The 18681-nt window shown below is 43.0% G+C and overlaps 1 protein-coding gene across 1 annotated transcript in view; it reads right to left on the reverse strand.

Moving 5' to 3' along the window:
- Positions 1-18681, reverse strand: part of GABBR2 (gamma-aminobutyric acid type B receptor subunit 2) — a 379869-nt gene that overhangs the window by 252389 nt on the left and 108799 nt on the right. Inside the window, exons 4-5 of the mRNA XM_081953377.1 lie at positions 12646-12747; positions 1496-1561 (exon numbers count right to left, since the gene is read on the reverse strand). Coding sequence (XP_081809503.1) covers positions 1496-1561; positions 12646-12747 — 168 coding nt within the window. The remainder of the gene's footprint in view (positions 1-1495; positions 1562-12645; positions 12748-18681) is intronic.

Genomic DNA, 18681 nt, shown 5'->3' on the forward strand with positions numbered 1-18681 from the left:
GCTTCTTCCAACAGCTGAGGAAGGAACAGGAGCGGAGGACTCTCTTTCTGCCCCACAGAGCAGCTCTACTCTCATGCTCTTCCTGCTGATGCTGCTTGGCCTGAAACATGAGGATCATGTAGGAAAGCATTTTCAGGCTGAAAAGCAGCAGTGGAAAGTGCAGACTTCCTGAGCTGTGGGAAGTGGCTGCCAGTGATGGTCTCAGGGTGAAGACATTGCGACTGGAGAAGCCTTGACCTCCTCAGGATCCGTCAAGCGCTCTCCACCCCTCTGACACCCGCCAAGCCTCCTCCCACCACAGACGCGAGGATCATGGAGGAAAGAGTATTTAGATCGCAGCGCCTTCTGCACACACTGTTTTTGGAATCAGGGAGGGAATCCTCCACCTAAAAATGCTTTTTCAAAAGCAGATTCACCATTGCAGCAGCAACGGGACATGCTCGGGGAAAGGAGAGTGGGAACTGACTGCCCGGGATTGTGTTTCAGCTGCCGCAGCCACTTCTGCTGCTGCTGCAGTTACCAGAGACTCCTTCCTCACCGCTGCTTTGTTTCGGGCCAAGAAATGGAAAAAAAGAGCAGCTCCCCTCTCCCCTCTCACTTTTCTAAGCCTACGCACTATTCGGGGGGTGGGGGAAAGTGCCCCTCAGCTGCCCCTTCAGAAGGACCACTGCATATCCTCCACGGATGGGAGGTTGAAGGGGCAACCGAAGATGAAGAATGCTGAGGGGTTTTGGCAGTGTGAGAGAAAGCCTCGAAGTCAGTGGAGGTGGTGTGTGGCTGGTGTGCTGTTCCGACTTTCCCCGGGTGCAAAATGTTTTTTAAAAAGTTTAAGGGTTTTTTTTGGGGGGGGGGTTGTGAAGGGCTGGGGGTGCAAGGATCTTGTAACTTGATAGCTTTAAGTCTTGTACACTTCAATGCCAGAGTTCCTGAGCCAACATGACTGGAGGAGGAATTCTGGGAGTTAAAGTCCACAAGTCTTAAAGCTGTCAAGTTTGAACACCCAGGGGGGGTGGTTCTAAAAGGTTAGGGATGCAAGGGTCTTCTAACTTGACAGCTTAGGCACTTCAAATGCAAAGTTTCTGAGCCAACATTTTGGTTGCTAAGCAAGAGCGTTGTTAAGTGAGTTTCATCAAATTTTACAAGTTGGCCACGCCCATCTGGTCACATGACTACCAGGCCATGCCCACAAAACAGGCCTCACCCACAGAATAGGTAGTAAAAAAAATTAAAACCCACCACTGCCCCATGGTCACATAATCAAAATTTGGATGTTTGACAATTAACTCTAACCAATTGCGATCTGCACTCAGATCAAGCTAAAATATTACACATATATGAAACCAAGGAATTTTAAGGAAATTCTGCTACACTGTACAATATATGTTCTCAGAGGTGCTTATGAATATTAAACATTTAAATGAGCTAAGAAATTATTAATTTAATCATTGGGATATGTGACAAAACTTTTCTTTATCTCTTTTCTTTTTGCACTTACACAACAGAATACTTTTGCTGCCATTTCCTCATTAAACTGGCCAAGGATAATTCTAACATCATTTCCCTGCAAGGGAAAAAAGAAGAGATATTAATTATTAACATTTTCATTCGTATTAGTAGAATGCTGTTATACATAGCAAAAAACCCACACATTTTCAATCAACAAATTCCTGTGCTATATGTACCCTAGAGGATGTAAATATAACAGCGAACTATTGCTAAGAAACAATAAAATTTATATATAATGTTTTCAATTATCTGTGAAAGTGCAGTGGTTATAAATACAGATTGGTGGTCTTGCGTGATTATTACGTGATAGAAATCATCATTGTTATAATCTTTATAAAAATACTTCAAAGAAGGCTATAGGACTATATCATTCATAGATGCTCTGAAGCTGTGCAATTTCATATTACTAATTAACCAGTAACCAACTAATAATGACGTGGGCACTAAATTTAACAGAGATGTGGAAAAGGATTATGTATTCATATTTTGTTAATGATACAAAGCCAGGTTAATTACATAAACCTCTTCTTATGAAACTGAATCTAAGCATAGATGTAAGTGAACGTGTTGATAATTTGATATATACTATAAAAGAATATTTTGCATTTGCCTACTATTGTACACTGGACTTTAAAAGTACCAAAATGAATTATTTTCTGGTATGCAAGGAAACTTCACCTCTAGATGATCATCATGCAAATAGATAAAAGAGCATCATCAATAAAAGTTATTCCATTTTCAGAATCAGAAGAGAAAACATTAAGAATATTTCCTACAAAAATCTAGTTATGCCTTTTCTTCTTATACAAAAAATGGCAATGCAAAAGAACAGCATGTTCTGTTATTTCTTTTTAAAATTTTATATCAATAGTAATTTTAGTTTTGTAAAAAGAAAAAAATATACCCTGATGTTTCCAAGGGCAAATCAAACTTGCTTGAAATTAATTTTCTGTTTTTAACACTAAAATCCAGTGCTTCTGTAGTACATAGCAGTTATGAAATAGTTATATTTTAATAATTGCATTTTTTTGAAATTCATTTCAATGAATTTGTGAAAGGTTTTTGCAAAAGGCATTTGTGTTTGAAAGATGGAGATAGGCAAAGAGTTAAATAAATAGATATTCAGGAAGATTCTCTTTCATGCTATGAAATGTTAACTTGGTCAGACTGAAATAGAATTTAGTACATGTGGCCCTCAAAAGTTACATGGCCTTGACAAGGATACTTTAGAGCTTTTAAAGCACTTCTGGCCACCTTGAAATATTGCCCTGCAGCGCCCTCCTCCGGCCCCCCTCCACTTGGTGAAGTGATCGTGATTTGGGTGCTTGGCAACTGTTCGCATAATCAGTTGCCAAGCATGCTGTGATTATGTGGATCACCATTAGCAATGTAATATAAGAAATCAGTGTAGGGTTCCTCAGACAAGCAAGAGAGGTCTTGGGAGAACGGATGTAGGCCACGCAGGAGTATTTCTTCCTGTTTGGATTTTAGCAAGGAGAATTTTCAGCTCCTTTGTGAAGGGACCCATAGTCAACCCCCCCCCCTTGTGGGCCAGCTGCCTGCAGAGCGTACAACCATAGAGCATGCGCCTAGAGTGGCCACTGCTGAAAGACTCGGGTTGGAAGCCATGGAAAAAGCCAGGTTGGGATGGCGGCGGCAGAGGTGCGCTGGCTCTGCAATGAGAGCTGGGCCATGCATTGGGAGGTGGGAGAGCGGAACAGCTGCTCATGCAAACCCCCCCCCACCTCTCCAGCCATGCAGAGCGTCATTCACTGGCATTTGGAAGGCGCCAAGCCGCAGGAGCCAGGCAGCGGCGAACAGGCACTCACAAGGCTTGGCGATGCCCCTAGGTCAGTGAATGGTGCTGTGCCCGGCTCTTTGGGAGCCCGCTTACAAGAGAACAGCCGCCCGGCAACACCCCTCTTCAGCTGGGCACAGCACTGCTCACCAATCTAGCGGTATCCCAAAGGCACCAAGCAACATGATCACTTTGCCTCTCCCCAGATTCCCACGGCTTGGCACCTTCGGGATACTGCTAGGTTGGTGAGTGGCGCTCTGCCTGGCCGGAGGTGGGAGGTTGTCCAGGGGGCTTATATATGGGGGGGTTATATTTTTGCCCACCAGAAAAAATTGGCATGGCTATATTATGAGGACATGTTGTATTTTTGGGGAAACACGGTAGTATCATGGAGATTTGGTTCTCATAACCATTAAAAACATTAACACTCCCAGTAATGTGCCAAGTTGGAATTGAGAGTTCACAATATTATATGATTCTCTTGCCAGAACTCACACAGATAATAATAACCCTATACAGATAGTCCTCATTCAATGATTGGTTAAGACTGGGAACAGATGAAATCCCTGGCTGTATTCCCCAAACATCTGGAGTACCACTTGAACACTATTGGCATCAGTAAAATCACCCCCTATTGATTGCGAAAGATAGCTTTACCTGAAACAGCTTATATTCTGCAACACTATCTTTAATATTATTATATAATATTATCTGGCTATCCTTTGGCTGACTGTGTGATGAACTATAATAACATTGACTCCTTGAGGGATGATACTGACCATTTTTGAGGAATCCTGTTCTAGGCAGTCTTCAGAAACAATTAAGAGTTGTTTCTAAGTGATCACAGTACTATCCTCAGAATTATTCTGATTTCTTTTTTAATGAGTTTCTACTAAAAATAAAACACTTTAAGTATTTCAGTTATCCTCTCTAAATAATCAGTTTGCAATTCTTTATGTGGACCAATAGGTACAGTTTCCTATTCATTGTTATTCTAATTTATTTTAGTACTAATCCAGGTTCAGAAATACTAGCTTGATTAGGTAGTGTGATTACTCTATAAAGTTCCTGAAAATGGAGTGGGAGCTCATTATAGGAAGAAAAACCTATTCAATCTGTATTCTTAATTTCTAATTGCAGCAGTTTCCTGTTCTTAGAAGTGTCCTGAAATTGGTAAGGCTAGATTCTGGCACTTTCTAATACTGTCAATTTTATCCTTAAAATTTAGAAACAAAGAGAAAAAAGGGGGAAATGTTCCAAATTGTTAAAGAAATATCAACTGGGAATGCTATTTTATTTATTGGCATGAACAGCCATAATTTCTTCTATGTATTAAAAGTTAGGAATATTAGTATTTATGTTATAAAGAGACTGTGTTTGACAGTCATGTCAGAATAATAAACAAGACGTTAGACTTTGTGAGGAGCAGGGGACAGAGGTTACAGGTTGTAACAATCGTTACGTTCTCTGATGACAGCCTTTAAAAAAATGCAGAGATAATAATGCAGAGAAAAATACAGACAAAAATACAGCTGTTAGATCGGGTAATGGACAGGCACACACAGGCTAATGGTAACAACATCTCTTTATTATAACACAACAAGAACAATCCAGCGAAGGTTGAGTCTGACAGCAGCCGTTTTATAGGGAGCTGTCAGACCTTCGACCAATGAGATTAAACCACTGCTCCCACCGGAACAGAGGACCTTGGTGGAAACCATTATAACTGAAGCTAGTATCTAACACCCCTCCCCTCTTAGATGAGATAATCCTACTGGTAACATAGTCAAGCAGGTAGGCAGGCTTTTTGGTAGCTCTGCCAGACCTGCGCAGGTCAATTGGAGGGTGTTCTTCGGACAGGTCAGATGGACCTGTTTGCCCTGCAGCTCCACTTGTTGGAAGCTCCTGGAACTTTTCAGAGGCCTCGGCTGGAGCTTCTAGAGCCGGTTCACTCAGAGCTCACTGCGGGCCTGCAACACAAGAAGCTAAGTATCCCAGTGACTTCGGGTTTGAGTTGGCTGTGGAAGGAGTGACCTCGTGCTCCTTTTGGGTAAGGCTTTGGCTAACTCGAGCAGGAGTTACCTCTGGCTGCCTAAGAGTGGACTTGGAGAGGCGGCCACGGAGTTGGCCAACATGCCTTCTTCAATTCCAACCATCCTCAAGCTCTACAAGATAAGAGTGAGGCCCAGTGATGCCTATCACTGTGGCAGGAATCCACAGAGTTCCCCCGGCGTAGTTGTGTGGTGTAAATTAAATCCCCTACGCTAAAGTTCTGAATTTTGTTTGTGGAGTCAGGGGGCGATGCGGAAGAATAGTTTGGGTGTAGCCGGTCTAAGTGGGACCTTAGCCGGCGACCCATGAGAAGCTCGGAAGGGCTTCTCTCTGTAGTGGCACTGAACGTGATATGTTGAATTAGCAGATAATGGCCACCCTGTGTTTGCCAATCTCCTGGGCCCATCCTAGATAGGGCCTCTTTTGCAGATCTCACCATTCTCTCCGCCTGACCATTGGAGGCTGGATGGAATGGTGCGACGAGGGCATGTCTGATTCCCTGTGCTGCTAAGAAGGTCTCAAATTGCACGGCCGTGAATTGGGGCCCATTGTCAGAGACCAGGACGTCGGGCAGACTATGTGTGGAGAAAAGTCTCCGTAGTACCTTGATGACCGCTTCTGCCATAGTGGAGTTCATCAGGACTACCTCTAGCCATTTCGAGTAGGCATCCACAACTACGAGGAATGTCTGGCCATGAACTGGGCCAGCAAAATCAATGTGCACTCTAGACCACGGTGCTTGAGGTCACTCCCACTCCTTAGGGAGGGCCTCTAGGGGAGCTGGTCTGGACTCCTGGCACGTGTGCAAGTAGCCACCCATTCGTTGATCTCCCTGTCCATGTTCGGCCACCATAAGTAACTCCTGGCCAAAAACTTCATCCTGACCATTCCAGGATGCCCTACGTGTAAAGCCTCTAATACTGCAATGTGCAGTTTGGGTGGAACAATGACCCGGTCCCCCCACAGCAAACAGCCATTAACAACACACAATTTGTCACACTTACAATGGTACATTTTGAAATCAGACCCAACAGGCCCCTTGGGCCACCCCTCCACACCCAGTTCAAAATTTGTTTGATGATGGAGTCTTTTGCAGAGTGGCGGGCAACGTCACTAGACGAGACAGGACCAGTCTCTAAGCAGTCAATGAGAAGAACTGGCATCTAGGGGGTAGGGTCAGCAAGAAGTTCTGGCAGTGGGCAGCAACTCAAAGCGTCAGTATGCCCCAAAGTGGAGCCTGGTCGGTGGATGAGACAGTAGGAGTAGGCAGCTAGGAAAATGGTCCATCTGGTTATCTGCGGTGATAATGACACAGGAGTAGGGATTTGGCCAGCATCTTTCACTTGCCAGCCACAAATTGGGCTGCAACAGTGAATGAAGCACCACCAGATTGGGTCTTCTTCCCAGAGTATGGATGGATAAGATGCCACTGGGCACCTCCTTTGCCATCAACATGGAAAAATGCTTCAAGCCAGCAGAGGGCACCTACGTGGCCCATAACTCCTCCAATCCAGCAGGAAGTCCTTGGCACATAAAACCCCCTAGCCAGCCATCGTTGGTTGAGCTGCAACCTGTGAATCAGGCAACCCTGGCATGGGTCTTAACCCCAGGTCATGGATGGGAGGGATGCCAGAGGGCACCTGCCCTCCCTCAGCAGATGGCACCATGGCAGAAAACTGGGCAGTGGCCAACCGAGGGATTGACCTCCCCACCAGTTCCAGTCTCCCCTGAAATGCTCCAAAAGGTTCGTACCCCACCTTCCTACAGAGAAGCAATCTCCAAAAGGGAAGAAGATATTACCAAAGGGAGGCCTGCAGGTTGGATGGCGGGAAAATGTGCATCTGCAATGCCCCAACAGGTTGTTACCCCACCTTCCTACAGAGAAGCAATCTCCACAAGGGAAGAAGGGTTTACCAAGGGGGAAGCTGCAAGACGGAGAGCAGTCCAATGTGATGAGGAGGTTCTGAAGTTTAGAGGTGTAACTAGGTTCCTTTCCTCATGGGGGCCAATAAAATGTCACCACTGCTGTCAATTTGGCCACAGAGTGTCAGAGTGCTTGGCTCCAGCCCCAATGCCACAAACGTGTGCACCAACCACCACAGCAGTAAGAAGAAGGTCCCAGATGCCACCACAGAAGAGTCATCTGGGCCAACAACCTCTGGACAAACGACCTCTGGAAGAGGATCCCCAACTTAAGGTGACGAAGTGTCCTACCAAGGGGGAGGCCTCGGAGGAGGAAAAGGGCAAACAATCTCTGGAGGAGGATCCCCAACTTAAGGTAACAAAGAGTCCTACCAAGGGGGGGTCTTCGGAGGGGGAAAAGCCCAAACGACCTCTGGAAGAGGATCCCCAACTTAAGGTGACAAAAAGTCCTACCAAAGGGGAGGCCTCGGAGGAGGGAATTGCCGAAGAACAAACACGTGTACCAATCGCCACGGCGGTAAAGAGAGGGCCCCAGATGCCACCACAGAAGAGTCATCTGGGCCAGCAACCTCTGGAAGAGGATCCCCAACTTAAGGTGATGAAGTGTCCTACCAAGGGGGAGGCCTCGGAGGAGGAAAAGGGCAAACAATCTCCGGAGGAGGATCCCCAACTTAAGGTGACAAAGAGTCCTACCAAGGGAGAGGCCTCAGAGGGGGGAAAGCCCAAACGACCTCTGGAAGAGTATTCCCAACTTAAGGTGACGAAGAGTCCTACCAAGGGGGAGGCCTTGAAGGAGGAAAATGGCCAGCCAGGGATGATTGAATCCAAGAGCCCAGAACCTGCAGCACCTGCAGCAGAGAGCCCTAACCGACCATGGGAAGAGGTCACAATGGACTTCATCGTGGAACTCCCAGACAGCAGTGGGAATAGAGTAATTTGGACAGTTATTGATTTGGTTTCTAAGCAGGCACACTTCATTGCTTGCTCAGGATTGCCATCCACAAACAAATTATCGAAAATGTTTGTGAAACACATTTATCGCCTGCACGGTGTACCCAAGAGGATCATTTCAGACTGCGGAGTCCAGTTCACAGCTAAGTTCTGGAGAGAGGTCCTGAGATCCATTGGGTCCACACAAGAACTGAGCTCAGAGGTTCATCCCAGCATGAACTGCGCAGCGAAGGGAGCCAATGCAGTGGTGGAACAATACATCCGGTGTTTTGTGGACTATCAGCAAGACAACTGGTCAGACTTGCTACCATTCACCGAAGTGGCGTACAACGATGCGGTCCACAGCAGTACGGAATTAACTCCTTTCCAGATTACCAGTGGCATGGAAATTGTTGCCATGTCTGAGTTGCCTAGAGAACCTTCTTCCTCCATGTCTTTGAATGAATGGATGGACCCGCTAAAGAACGGATGGGAGAATACCAAGAAGGCTCCAGCAGTTGCAGCAGAAGCCTACAAGAAGCAAGCTGATCAACATCACTCGCTCCAAAACCCCTTCTGTGTGGGGGACAAAGTTTTTGTATCTACCAAATACATAAGATTAGGAATGCCTAGCAAGGAAGTTGGTCCAAAATTTCTAGGTCCATTCCCAATAGTGAAGATAGTTAACCCATTTACAGTTCAACTCAGTCTACCCAGAAGTCTACAGAAATTTGACCCAGAATTTCACTGTAGCTTGTTGAAACCAGTAATTGGGTCTAGCCTAAGAGCATTCACCCAAGCTTTCTCTCCTCCTGTAGTGTTAGAAAGGGAAACACAATCTGACGTTGAAAAAATTGTAGACTCCAGGCTGAATAGGGGTCGCTTGCAGTACTTAGTGCACTGGAAGGGTTACCCTTGGTCTGAAGCTACTTGGGTGAACAGTGGGAACCTAAAAGTGGAGAAGTTAGTAAAGCAATTCCATAAGAAGTTTCCCAATAAGTTAAAGGGTCCCCTTGGGGGAGGTGGTTAAATTTCATTATGTTAACTTTTATGTTATTCTCTTTTCAGGAAACATTTTTCTTCTGAGGAGAGGCCACCTGTCAGGCCTGTAGTTATGTTTCTTTTAGGATCTTTGGCCTGCCACACTTTCTTATAATTTCCTATGCTGTTTCATTAGTGTTGTAATTGGGAGGGGGAATAGAAAGGAATAGGATTGTGGAATGTATTGTTGTCATTCTTTTCTAAAAGCTCAAGGTCATCTTTTGTCTCTGCAGCTCGTCACCTGACCGGAAGCAGAGGGATGTAGATGCCAGCGTGGAAGATGATGATTGGAGCAAGTGATGGATTTATGGGAGTGGGGATAAGATCATGAACTTTCAACTGGGTGGAATTCCAGGAAGAGAATCAGATTTGAAATTCCACAGAAGTGCTAATATGCCTGTATGATTAAATTGGAACTTTAAGGATGATTCTGCCTTGGTCTCTGATTGATTTCATGCATGGTATTTAGAACGCTGACAGCTTTATTGATTGTGCATTTGTAGTCTGCGCAGATGCGGACAGACCCATCAGATTTGACAGGTGTCACTATAGGGGTCTCCCAGCGTGCGTGATCAACCAGCTCTGGGATTCCCTGGCATACGAGCTTGTCAATTTCCAGATCGATTTTGGGGCGGAGAGGGAAAGGTACTCTCCTGGGCTTTAGTCTTATGGGAGCTATGTTGGGGTCCAAATTAAAAGAGATTGGAGTCCCCACATACTTACCCAGACCGGTGCCGAAGACGTCTTCGAACTCCTTAAATATTGCTTCAACACCGTCGTCTTTCAAGGCATTGATACTGGTCACTTCTAAGCCCAGGGCTTCGAACCAGTCAAGCCCTAGAAGGCTCTGCAGGTTGCCGCTGACCACCGTCACTGGGAGCTGGCCGCTGTAGTCTTTGAATTGCACCCAGAAGGTGCCCTGGCCCATGATGAGGACTCGGTTCCCCTGGTAATTGCAAAAACGGATATCAGGGGTGCGAAGATGCTTCTTCTTTAGGCTAGGGATAGCCTGCTTTAGCATGGACCATGGCATGATGGTCAGTGATGACCCCGTGTCAATCTCCATCTCACAGCCCTCGATGAGAACTATGACCTTCAGCTTTTTTGGCCACAAGTCTGATTGTGTGGACTTGACCGATTGAGATGTGCTAGGTGACTCTGGTGTCACCCTCTGAGCGCCATGGTGGCTTCTGCCATGCCCCTTGGTTGGGCCTCTGCTGGCGGTTAGATCGGCTTCTTGGCTGCCAGTTCGTCGTGGGGTGCTCGCTTCTGCAAACTTTGCCTATGTGCCCCTTTCGACACAGATAGCGTCGTGGAAATGGAAAGTCGATTGGGCATGGTCTCCTCCGCAGCTAGCGCAAGATGGGAATCGTGGTTCGAATTTGCACGCCAGCTTGGCGCGGCTTCTGCGCATGTGGCAGCTGTCATCTTCTTCGCCTTCAGAGCTCTCGGCCTCTGCAGCCTTGCGATGTACGCATGTGCTCTTCGACGTGTCTTGCAGAGTGCTTTGGTGCTGCAGGATCTCTGTAGACTTGACAGCCGATTCTGATGCCCTGGCTTCATCCAAGGTAATTTGTAGAGTGAGATTAGATTTGCAAGTAACCTCCTCTGTAAATTAATGTCCCGCGCACCGCATATGCTGCAGTCAAGAATAAGTTTGCCTAGGTCTCAGAACTCGCAGTATGCTGCGGCCTTTTGTAGCGCCACAACGTACTCGTTGATCGATTCGCCTTCCTTCTAGTTGCAAATATTACATTTGTGCTGGCGGACATGCTTAGACAGCTTGCGAGTGTAGTGTGTCCTCAGTGTCTGCTGGAACACGGACCAAGTGACCAATTGTAGCGGCGTTGGTTCAGAAAGGTCTTTGGCAGTTTTAAACACTTCCCGTCCACAGTAACCAAGGAACCTGTTCTTCTTGCAGCCTTCAGAAAGGCCCATGAAGTCGTTGGCTTCGAGGAAGCAGTCGAACCTCAGCATATACTAGTCCCAGTGCTCGGTGACTGGGTCATCCTGAGTCGGTGGGGTGTGCGTGGCCATTTTGTGTTCTGAGGGTGTTTTGAGTTTGCTGCTCAAAAATGGCTGCTCGAAGCTGCGCTGAGCTCCAGGCTGGATGTACTTGCTGGATTGCTATGCTCTTTTTGGTTCGCCTAGTTGCCTTCCAATCCCACCTTCATCGCCAGTGTTAGATTGGGTAATGGACAGGCAGACACAGGCTAACGGTAACAACAGCTCTTTATTATAACACAACAAGTAAGAACAAACCAGCAAAGGTTGAGTCTGACAGCAGCCTTTTTATAGCGAGCTGTCAGACCCTTCGACCAATGAGATTAAATCTCTGTTCCCGCCGGAACAGAGGACCTTGGTGGAAACCATTATAACTGAAGCTAGTATCTAACAACAGCATCTTAATATTTATGGCTCCATATTCTGAAAAGCTTCAAATTAAAAACTGAGATGAGATACACTCCCATCTAAGGTTAATTTGCAATTTCAAAACCACTATGAAAAGTTATCATGTTTATATGAGCAAATTAAAATGGCAGAAAATTACTGCCTTAAACAGAAAATGAACATTTGGTCACTTGAGATTCACACATCTTGGGTCTTTCCAATAATATTCAACTTGCAAAACAGATTGATATCTATGCTTTGCAGAGAAGCCCCCAAATAAAAAAGTTATAAATAGCATTAAGAGTTTTGATTTGTATGCCCTATTTCTTTCTTCAGGAAAGTGTACTGGGAAATAAAGTGTCAGTCATCTGGAATAATTTCTGCTTCCTACTATGGAGTCTTTATCTTTTACTTCAGGTCAATCCTTAAGGGCAATTGTGTTAAAAATGAATATTGCAAACTACCATTTAACATCTAGACAGCATATAACATTCATTATTGAAAAAATGATAACAACAGAGACATGGACAGTACGAACATATTGAAAAATATGAAAGCAATATATAATAAACAGGCAGCTTAGACTTGTTCAACATTTATGCTTGGTTATGTGTTGATTGATGGTGTTAAAGGTGTTCCAAATATTTTGGAACATGACTGTCCGCCTACTTCAACAAAATTTGGTGCCTGATATTATTTTGCAATTTTTGGGGAAAAAAAGAAATTAAATTTGTAAAATGTACAGCACAAAAAGCATTTTTGGTCCCATTACATATAATTATGCTTGCAACTGGTTATAACTTTACTAATTACATTTCTATGTTATTATAGAATTTAATATCAAATATAATTATTTTATATCATGACTATAATAGCAATTATCCTAAATACCAAAACCTAGAAGGAAGTTTTCAAACTGAGACCTATTAAAATTGCTTATTTTAAGCTACTGGGGTTTTTTGCTACACAATTAGTTTTTTAATTTAGCAAACTATTGCACCTACCTTGAGCTTTTTGACACTTGTACAAGGATCATTAGAAAAACTCTCTGTATCTGATATTTCAATATCTTCACCATATAGCACTCCAGTTAGATCATTCCGTACCTATTGTAGAATGGAAAAACAATAAAATAAATCTATAGGTTTTTTTTTATACAGAGCATTTTATTGTCTTGTATGTTAATACTTTACAAATGCACCCTGTTAACATTTAACATAGGCATTTTATATGAAATAAAATGAGGAATGAGAGGTGGATTTTTCACATAAGTACAGATAATCCTCAAGTTACAACCATTCATTCAGCAACTGTTTTATGTTCCAGTGGTGCTGAGTGAATGGTGCTTACACCTGGTTCCCAAAATTACTGCTGTTGCAGAACCTCTGTGGTCATGTGATCAACATTTGGGCATTTCAGAGCAGGCCCACAAAACAGATGAAAGAGCCCTTGAATTCCCCCGCACCTGCCTACCTCCTCCCTCAATTTCTGCCCTTTGAGGCTGAAGTAGAGACCTGGGATCTTCAACAGTCTCAGCTGCCTGCCATTGACACCCAGGGAGTCGGGTGTGTGCATGTGTGAAGAGGAGGCAGCCCTTTGCTTTACAGAGGTTCAGGCTTAGGAGGGATCAAACTGGGAAAGGCTTGAATCAGGGTAGGTCCTCATCTAATGACCAGTGGTACTTGTTGACAAAAGCAACAGGGAGTGCCGGGATTAATGTTGCTAAGAGATGCAATTACATGACATTGTGCATTATTGCCAAATCTTTTAGCAACAGAAATTCCATTCCCAATTATCATTAGAACTGAAGGACTACCTGCAGAAGTAAGACCCATTATTTGGCTACTATTGTGCAAACAAATAATTGTAAACTGTTGAAAGTTATTCCATACAACTGTATTACATTGTTTCAATCTGTAAATCCCAGATAAATTCTACATTAACCTTAAAACACAAGCTATGGACTGAGAACAACTAAATGCTGAATATTATCATTGAATATATGATGTATAATTTTCACACATTTTTCTTCATTAATGCATTCAAAAGTGCCATCAATACTTTAAATTATATTGCATTTAATTCTCAACGGAAACCTGTTAATTAACTATCTTATATTTTAGAAACAAAGTATATTAGATTCAGCTTCATTATAAAATGATTTGTGTATGTTTACTTTCCATATAAAAGCAATTTCTTATTTTGTGAAAGTTCAGGAAAAAAAGAAATTATAATAAACTAGACTAGAACCAAATCTATATTATAATTAATGAGATTTAAGTTATACCGTGTTTCCCCGAAAATAAGACAGGTCTTATTTTCTTTGGACCCCCCCCCCAAATATGGCCTGGGCCTTATTATCGGGGGGTGGGTTATTGTTTTGGGGTTGCTGGGTGGCTGCTCTCTTGCGGGTGGGCTCCTGAAGAACCGGGCACAGCCTCAGGAGCGAATAGCTGTGTTGCACTGTTGCAGTAGCGCAACACAGCAGCCATGAGGTGACCACGCTCACAAGCAGCTGCTTGGCAACCTCTCCAGATGGACAGAGTGCCACTCACGCAGCTTGGCACCTTCGGGATAATGCTGGGTCGGTAAGTGGTGCTCCGCCCAACTGGAGAGAGGGGTTGCGCGAACGCCTGCTCCACCCTCCGCTTGCATGCCTCTCAGTCTCACCACAACCTGGGCCACCTCTCCCTGCAGGGTCAGGGCACCATCGTCACCACTGCCGCCACCATTCCAGCACTAAGGATGGCTTTTTCTGCTGCTTCCAAACCCTGGAAGTCTGCTGCCGAGTCTTTCGGCAGCCGGGGCAGAGAGTCTTCCAGCAGCCAGCCCACAACCATACAGCGCACTCCCAGAGTGATCACTGCCAGAAGACTTGGCAGCCCATAGAGTATTTGACTAGGAATTCCCTCTATTGCTAATAGTTAATCTCAAAAGGCAGAAGCTATTCAGCACTTCACTTTATACATACACCTACACATATGGACGTGTATATAAGTACAGTATAGGACTATCTGTCTTTGATTATATTAGGTCATTCCACGTGCTGTTTCAGGCTCAGCGTTTTCCACGTCTCTTCCTTGTTCTATAGTGGTGAGCTCTAAGAAGTGTGTCATTTCTATGGCAGCATCTCTTCTTTGGGATGATCTTTGCCCTCAAATTTGATGGAATCCAATCCTAATCCTCTTGGAATCCTCCTATCCTCTTGGAAGGCATCAAAAACGTTGATTTCTCCCTGTCAGTTTGGACTTGGTAGTTATATGTTCTTGCCGTCAGTGGTATTTATTGGATTTTATGAACATATGTTTTGCCTTGTCTCCATTATTATTGATTATATTATATTATTTTAATACAATGATACCCTTCCAGAATCACTGGTGATTTATATAGATATCATACCATGTTTGACATGTGACATGTCCTGAAAATAAGGAGGAGTCGGGAGGGCAAAGGCGCTTGCGTGGCTTGGTGCCTTTGGGATACTGCTAGGTTGGTGAGTGGTGCTCTACCCAGCTGGAGAGTGGGGTTGCCAGGCAGCTGCTCTCTTGTGAGTGGGCTCCTGAAAAGCCGGGCACAGCCTCAGAGGCAAATGGCTGTGTTGCACTGTCACAGCAGTGCAACACAGCAGTCATAATGAAGCAACAAGGGTGCAAAGATATTCAAAAGTTTTGATATATTTATATGTTGAATTGTAACTTAAGAAATATTTTAAGATGGGAGAGTTAATACGATATTTTTCGAATTATAAGATGCACCAGAGTATAAGACGCACCATAATTTTGAAGAGATAATTTTTTAAAAAAAGGTTTTGCACTCTGCAGGCCTCCCAAACTTTATGCACACCTTGTTTTTTGGGGGGAAAAAGGCATGCAGAGCTTCGGGAGTGTTCCTGGGGGCTGGGGGGGAGGGCAAAAACAACCAAAAACTGGGCCATTTTTGCAAAAAAAGGGGGGGGCGTGCAGAGGGTTTGGGAGGCTTGTAGAGTGCTCCTGGGGGCTGGCCCGGTTTTTTTTCTTCCTCATTTTTGGCCTCCCCAGCCAACAGGAGCACTTTGCAAGTCTCCCAAACCCCTTGCACATCCATTTTTGCAAAGGGGGTATGGTTTCAGGAGGTTAAAAAATGCTGTATTCAGTGTATAAGACACACCCAGATTTTCACCCTCTTTTTGAGGCAAAAGGTGCATCTTATACTCCGAAAAATATGCTATATAAGAAGAGATATCTTATATGGGGCGGGGGCTGTAACTGCTTTCAGTTATTTATCCACTAATCTTTTCATTGTTATGTTCTGCATCTTTTTCCTCTCAGGCTTTCTTAACCAGTTTTGCTCAATGCCACTGAATTTGATTTCATTATTTATTCCTAAAACATCAAAATATGAGAAATTATCACAGCTTGTAACATGACCCCATAAAAGTGACAGGAAATTTGACAAGATACATTTTAGGAAAAAACAACTCATCAGGCCTTTTTAGTTGGGTCAGGCCAGAGAACCACTCATATATCATCTTGGTTGCATTAGCCAGAACTGAAATGTCTCTGAGCATGCCTGTTTACAACCTATTGCTTTTACATGCCTCATTAAATAAAATTTACCAGGAGGAGAACATGCCTTCAAAGCTGTTAGGGGTAAAGACCCTGTCACAAGGCGTACTATTGCATATCTTCCTAATGACACAAGTCAATCAAACAAAACAAAAGATAAAAATAATGTGTGTACATATCTACATACTCTGGTCATAAAGAAAGAGAAAGGAATTTGCAGAAATGTAACCATTTATTCTCTTAAAACTCCATTACTGTGTTCATCTAAGTAAGATTTAAATGCATATGTGTAGGCTTCGATTTAACTATAAAGATTTAGCATTTATATATTGGCATGTATTATTCAAATCTTTTAATTCTTTGCATTACTTCAATATTTTACTTTTTTAGAATATTTTTCATCCTTTTTGCTAATGTCTTACTGAAGTGCTTTTGCTAATATGGGTAGTGAGTAACTCTCATATCAAAACCAGTAGTCCCCAATTCATCAGAACTCATAGTAAGCTTCTCATGTGATGCAACTCATCTTGCTATGAGGCTAATCCAAAGAACACCCTGCATATTTTGGGAACATTATCAAGGATCACTTTGGGTGATATACTGCCCCCTAAACCTGGCAACCACATTTTAGAAAAAGTGCCCAAAGGGTATTGTAGAAAAAAATCAATATAAAGGTCATGACAGTGTATCAAAGTTTCATGTTTTGTGCTAAAATGTGTTGAGCTTCAACTGTACCACTGGGATTGTCATCTTGATTTTTTTTTAAAAAAACTCATGGCCTGTGAATATGACTGAATCTAGAAATAATTAGGTTCAGAACATAAAATGCCACAATTAAGTAGCAATCAGTAACTTATAATGTAACTTTGCATGATCATATACAAATTTACAAGTTGCATTTATTTGGCTTCTTTCACTAGAAGCACTTAAGGCAATAAAAACAAAATTAACCCACTACGAATACTAAATTTAGGAAAACAATACATTAAAACTAATATAAAATTATAGTTCACATAACCTTAATATTATATATCATGTACTAAATTATAATAAATTCTTCCTCTTATTGATAACAGAAAGCTGAAGTACAGGCAGTCCTCAGTTAGTGCTGTTCAAAGTTACAGTGGTATTGAAAAAAGTCACATGACTGTTTTTCACACTTATGACTATTGTGGTATCCCTGAAGTCATGTGATCCCTTTTGATAAGCAAAGTCCATTGATTCACTTAATCGAGTTACTAACTTAACAACTGCAATGATTCATTGAACAAATGATGCAAGGAAGGTTGTAAAATGGGACAAAATTCACTTAACCAATGCCTCACTTAACTAGAGAAATTTGGGCTCAATTGTAGTCATAAGTTCAAGGACTATTTGTATTTATACAGCAGCTTGTACTTATATCACTCATTCTAATGTTTCATCCTATTACTAATGAAATTCTCCCCAGTATCTTTGTGTATTAGAGAGAAACAAGCATTAATAAGGATGCAAAGATATAACTAGAGGAAAGAAAGAAAAAGGAGAAAGAAGAAAAACAAGAAAAAAACAAGAAAGCTAAAAAAAAAACCATATAACTGGAAATTAAAGGAATTGGAGAAGATGAAAAACAACAACAACAAAAAACCACTTAGAGATGCAACGTGTTGGTTTTTTTCTAAAGAGATAGACATTTCAAAATTTACAGTTCAGTAATTTTATCAAACTCCATTGTGAGAAGAAAAATTATGCAAAGCCTTGAAAGATATTATTTTCAATGTATAGGAATACATACAAAACAGCCACGTCATTTGCAAGTTTAGGACAATTGCTGTGTGCACTTGTATCTATACACACAGCCATTTTATTTTACTGTAGCATTATGAAATACTTATAGAATAACAGAATAACAGAATTGAAGGGACCTTGGAGGTGTTTTAATTGAACCCCCTGCTCAAGGAGGAGTCCCTATACTATTTCAGAAAATGGTTGTCTAATCTCTTCTCAAAAATCTCCAGTGATGGAGCACCCACAACTTCTGGAGGCAAGCTCTTCCACTGATTAATTGTTCTGTTAGGTTGGTTCTCTCCTTGATTAGTTTCCATACATTGCTGCTGCTGCTTCCTCTTCTTTGTGGCAGCCCCTTAGATATTGCAACACTGCTATCATGTCAACCTAGTCCTTCTTTTCATTAAACTAGACATACCCAGTTCCTGCAACCTTTCTTCATATGTCCTCCAATCATCTAATCAACTTTGTTCTCTGCACTCTTTCTAAAGTCTCAACATCTCTTTTCATATCATAGTGATCAAAACTGGATACAATATTCCAAGTGTGATTTTAGTACTAACACTTCATGTGATCTTGATTCTATCCCTCTGTTAAGGTAGCCTAGGACTGTGTTGGCCTTTTTTGGCAGCTGCACAGCGATGGGTTGCAGGCGGTACGCCCTGGCATGGGCATACCGGGAGCTGCAGAGGGCCCGCCCACCTGCCCTAGCTCCTTACCTGTATTTGA

The sequence above is a fragment of the Natrix helvetica genome (genome assembly GCF_964273705.1).
Source record: "Natrix helvetica genome assembly, chromosome: 4".
Taxonomy (NCBI): Eukaryota; Metazoa; Chordata; class Lepidosauria; order Squamata; family Natricidae; genus Natrix; species Natrix helvetica.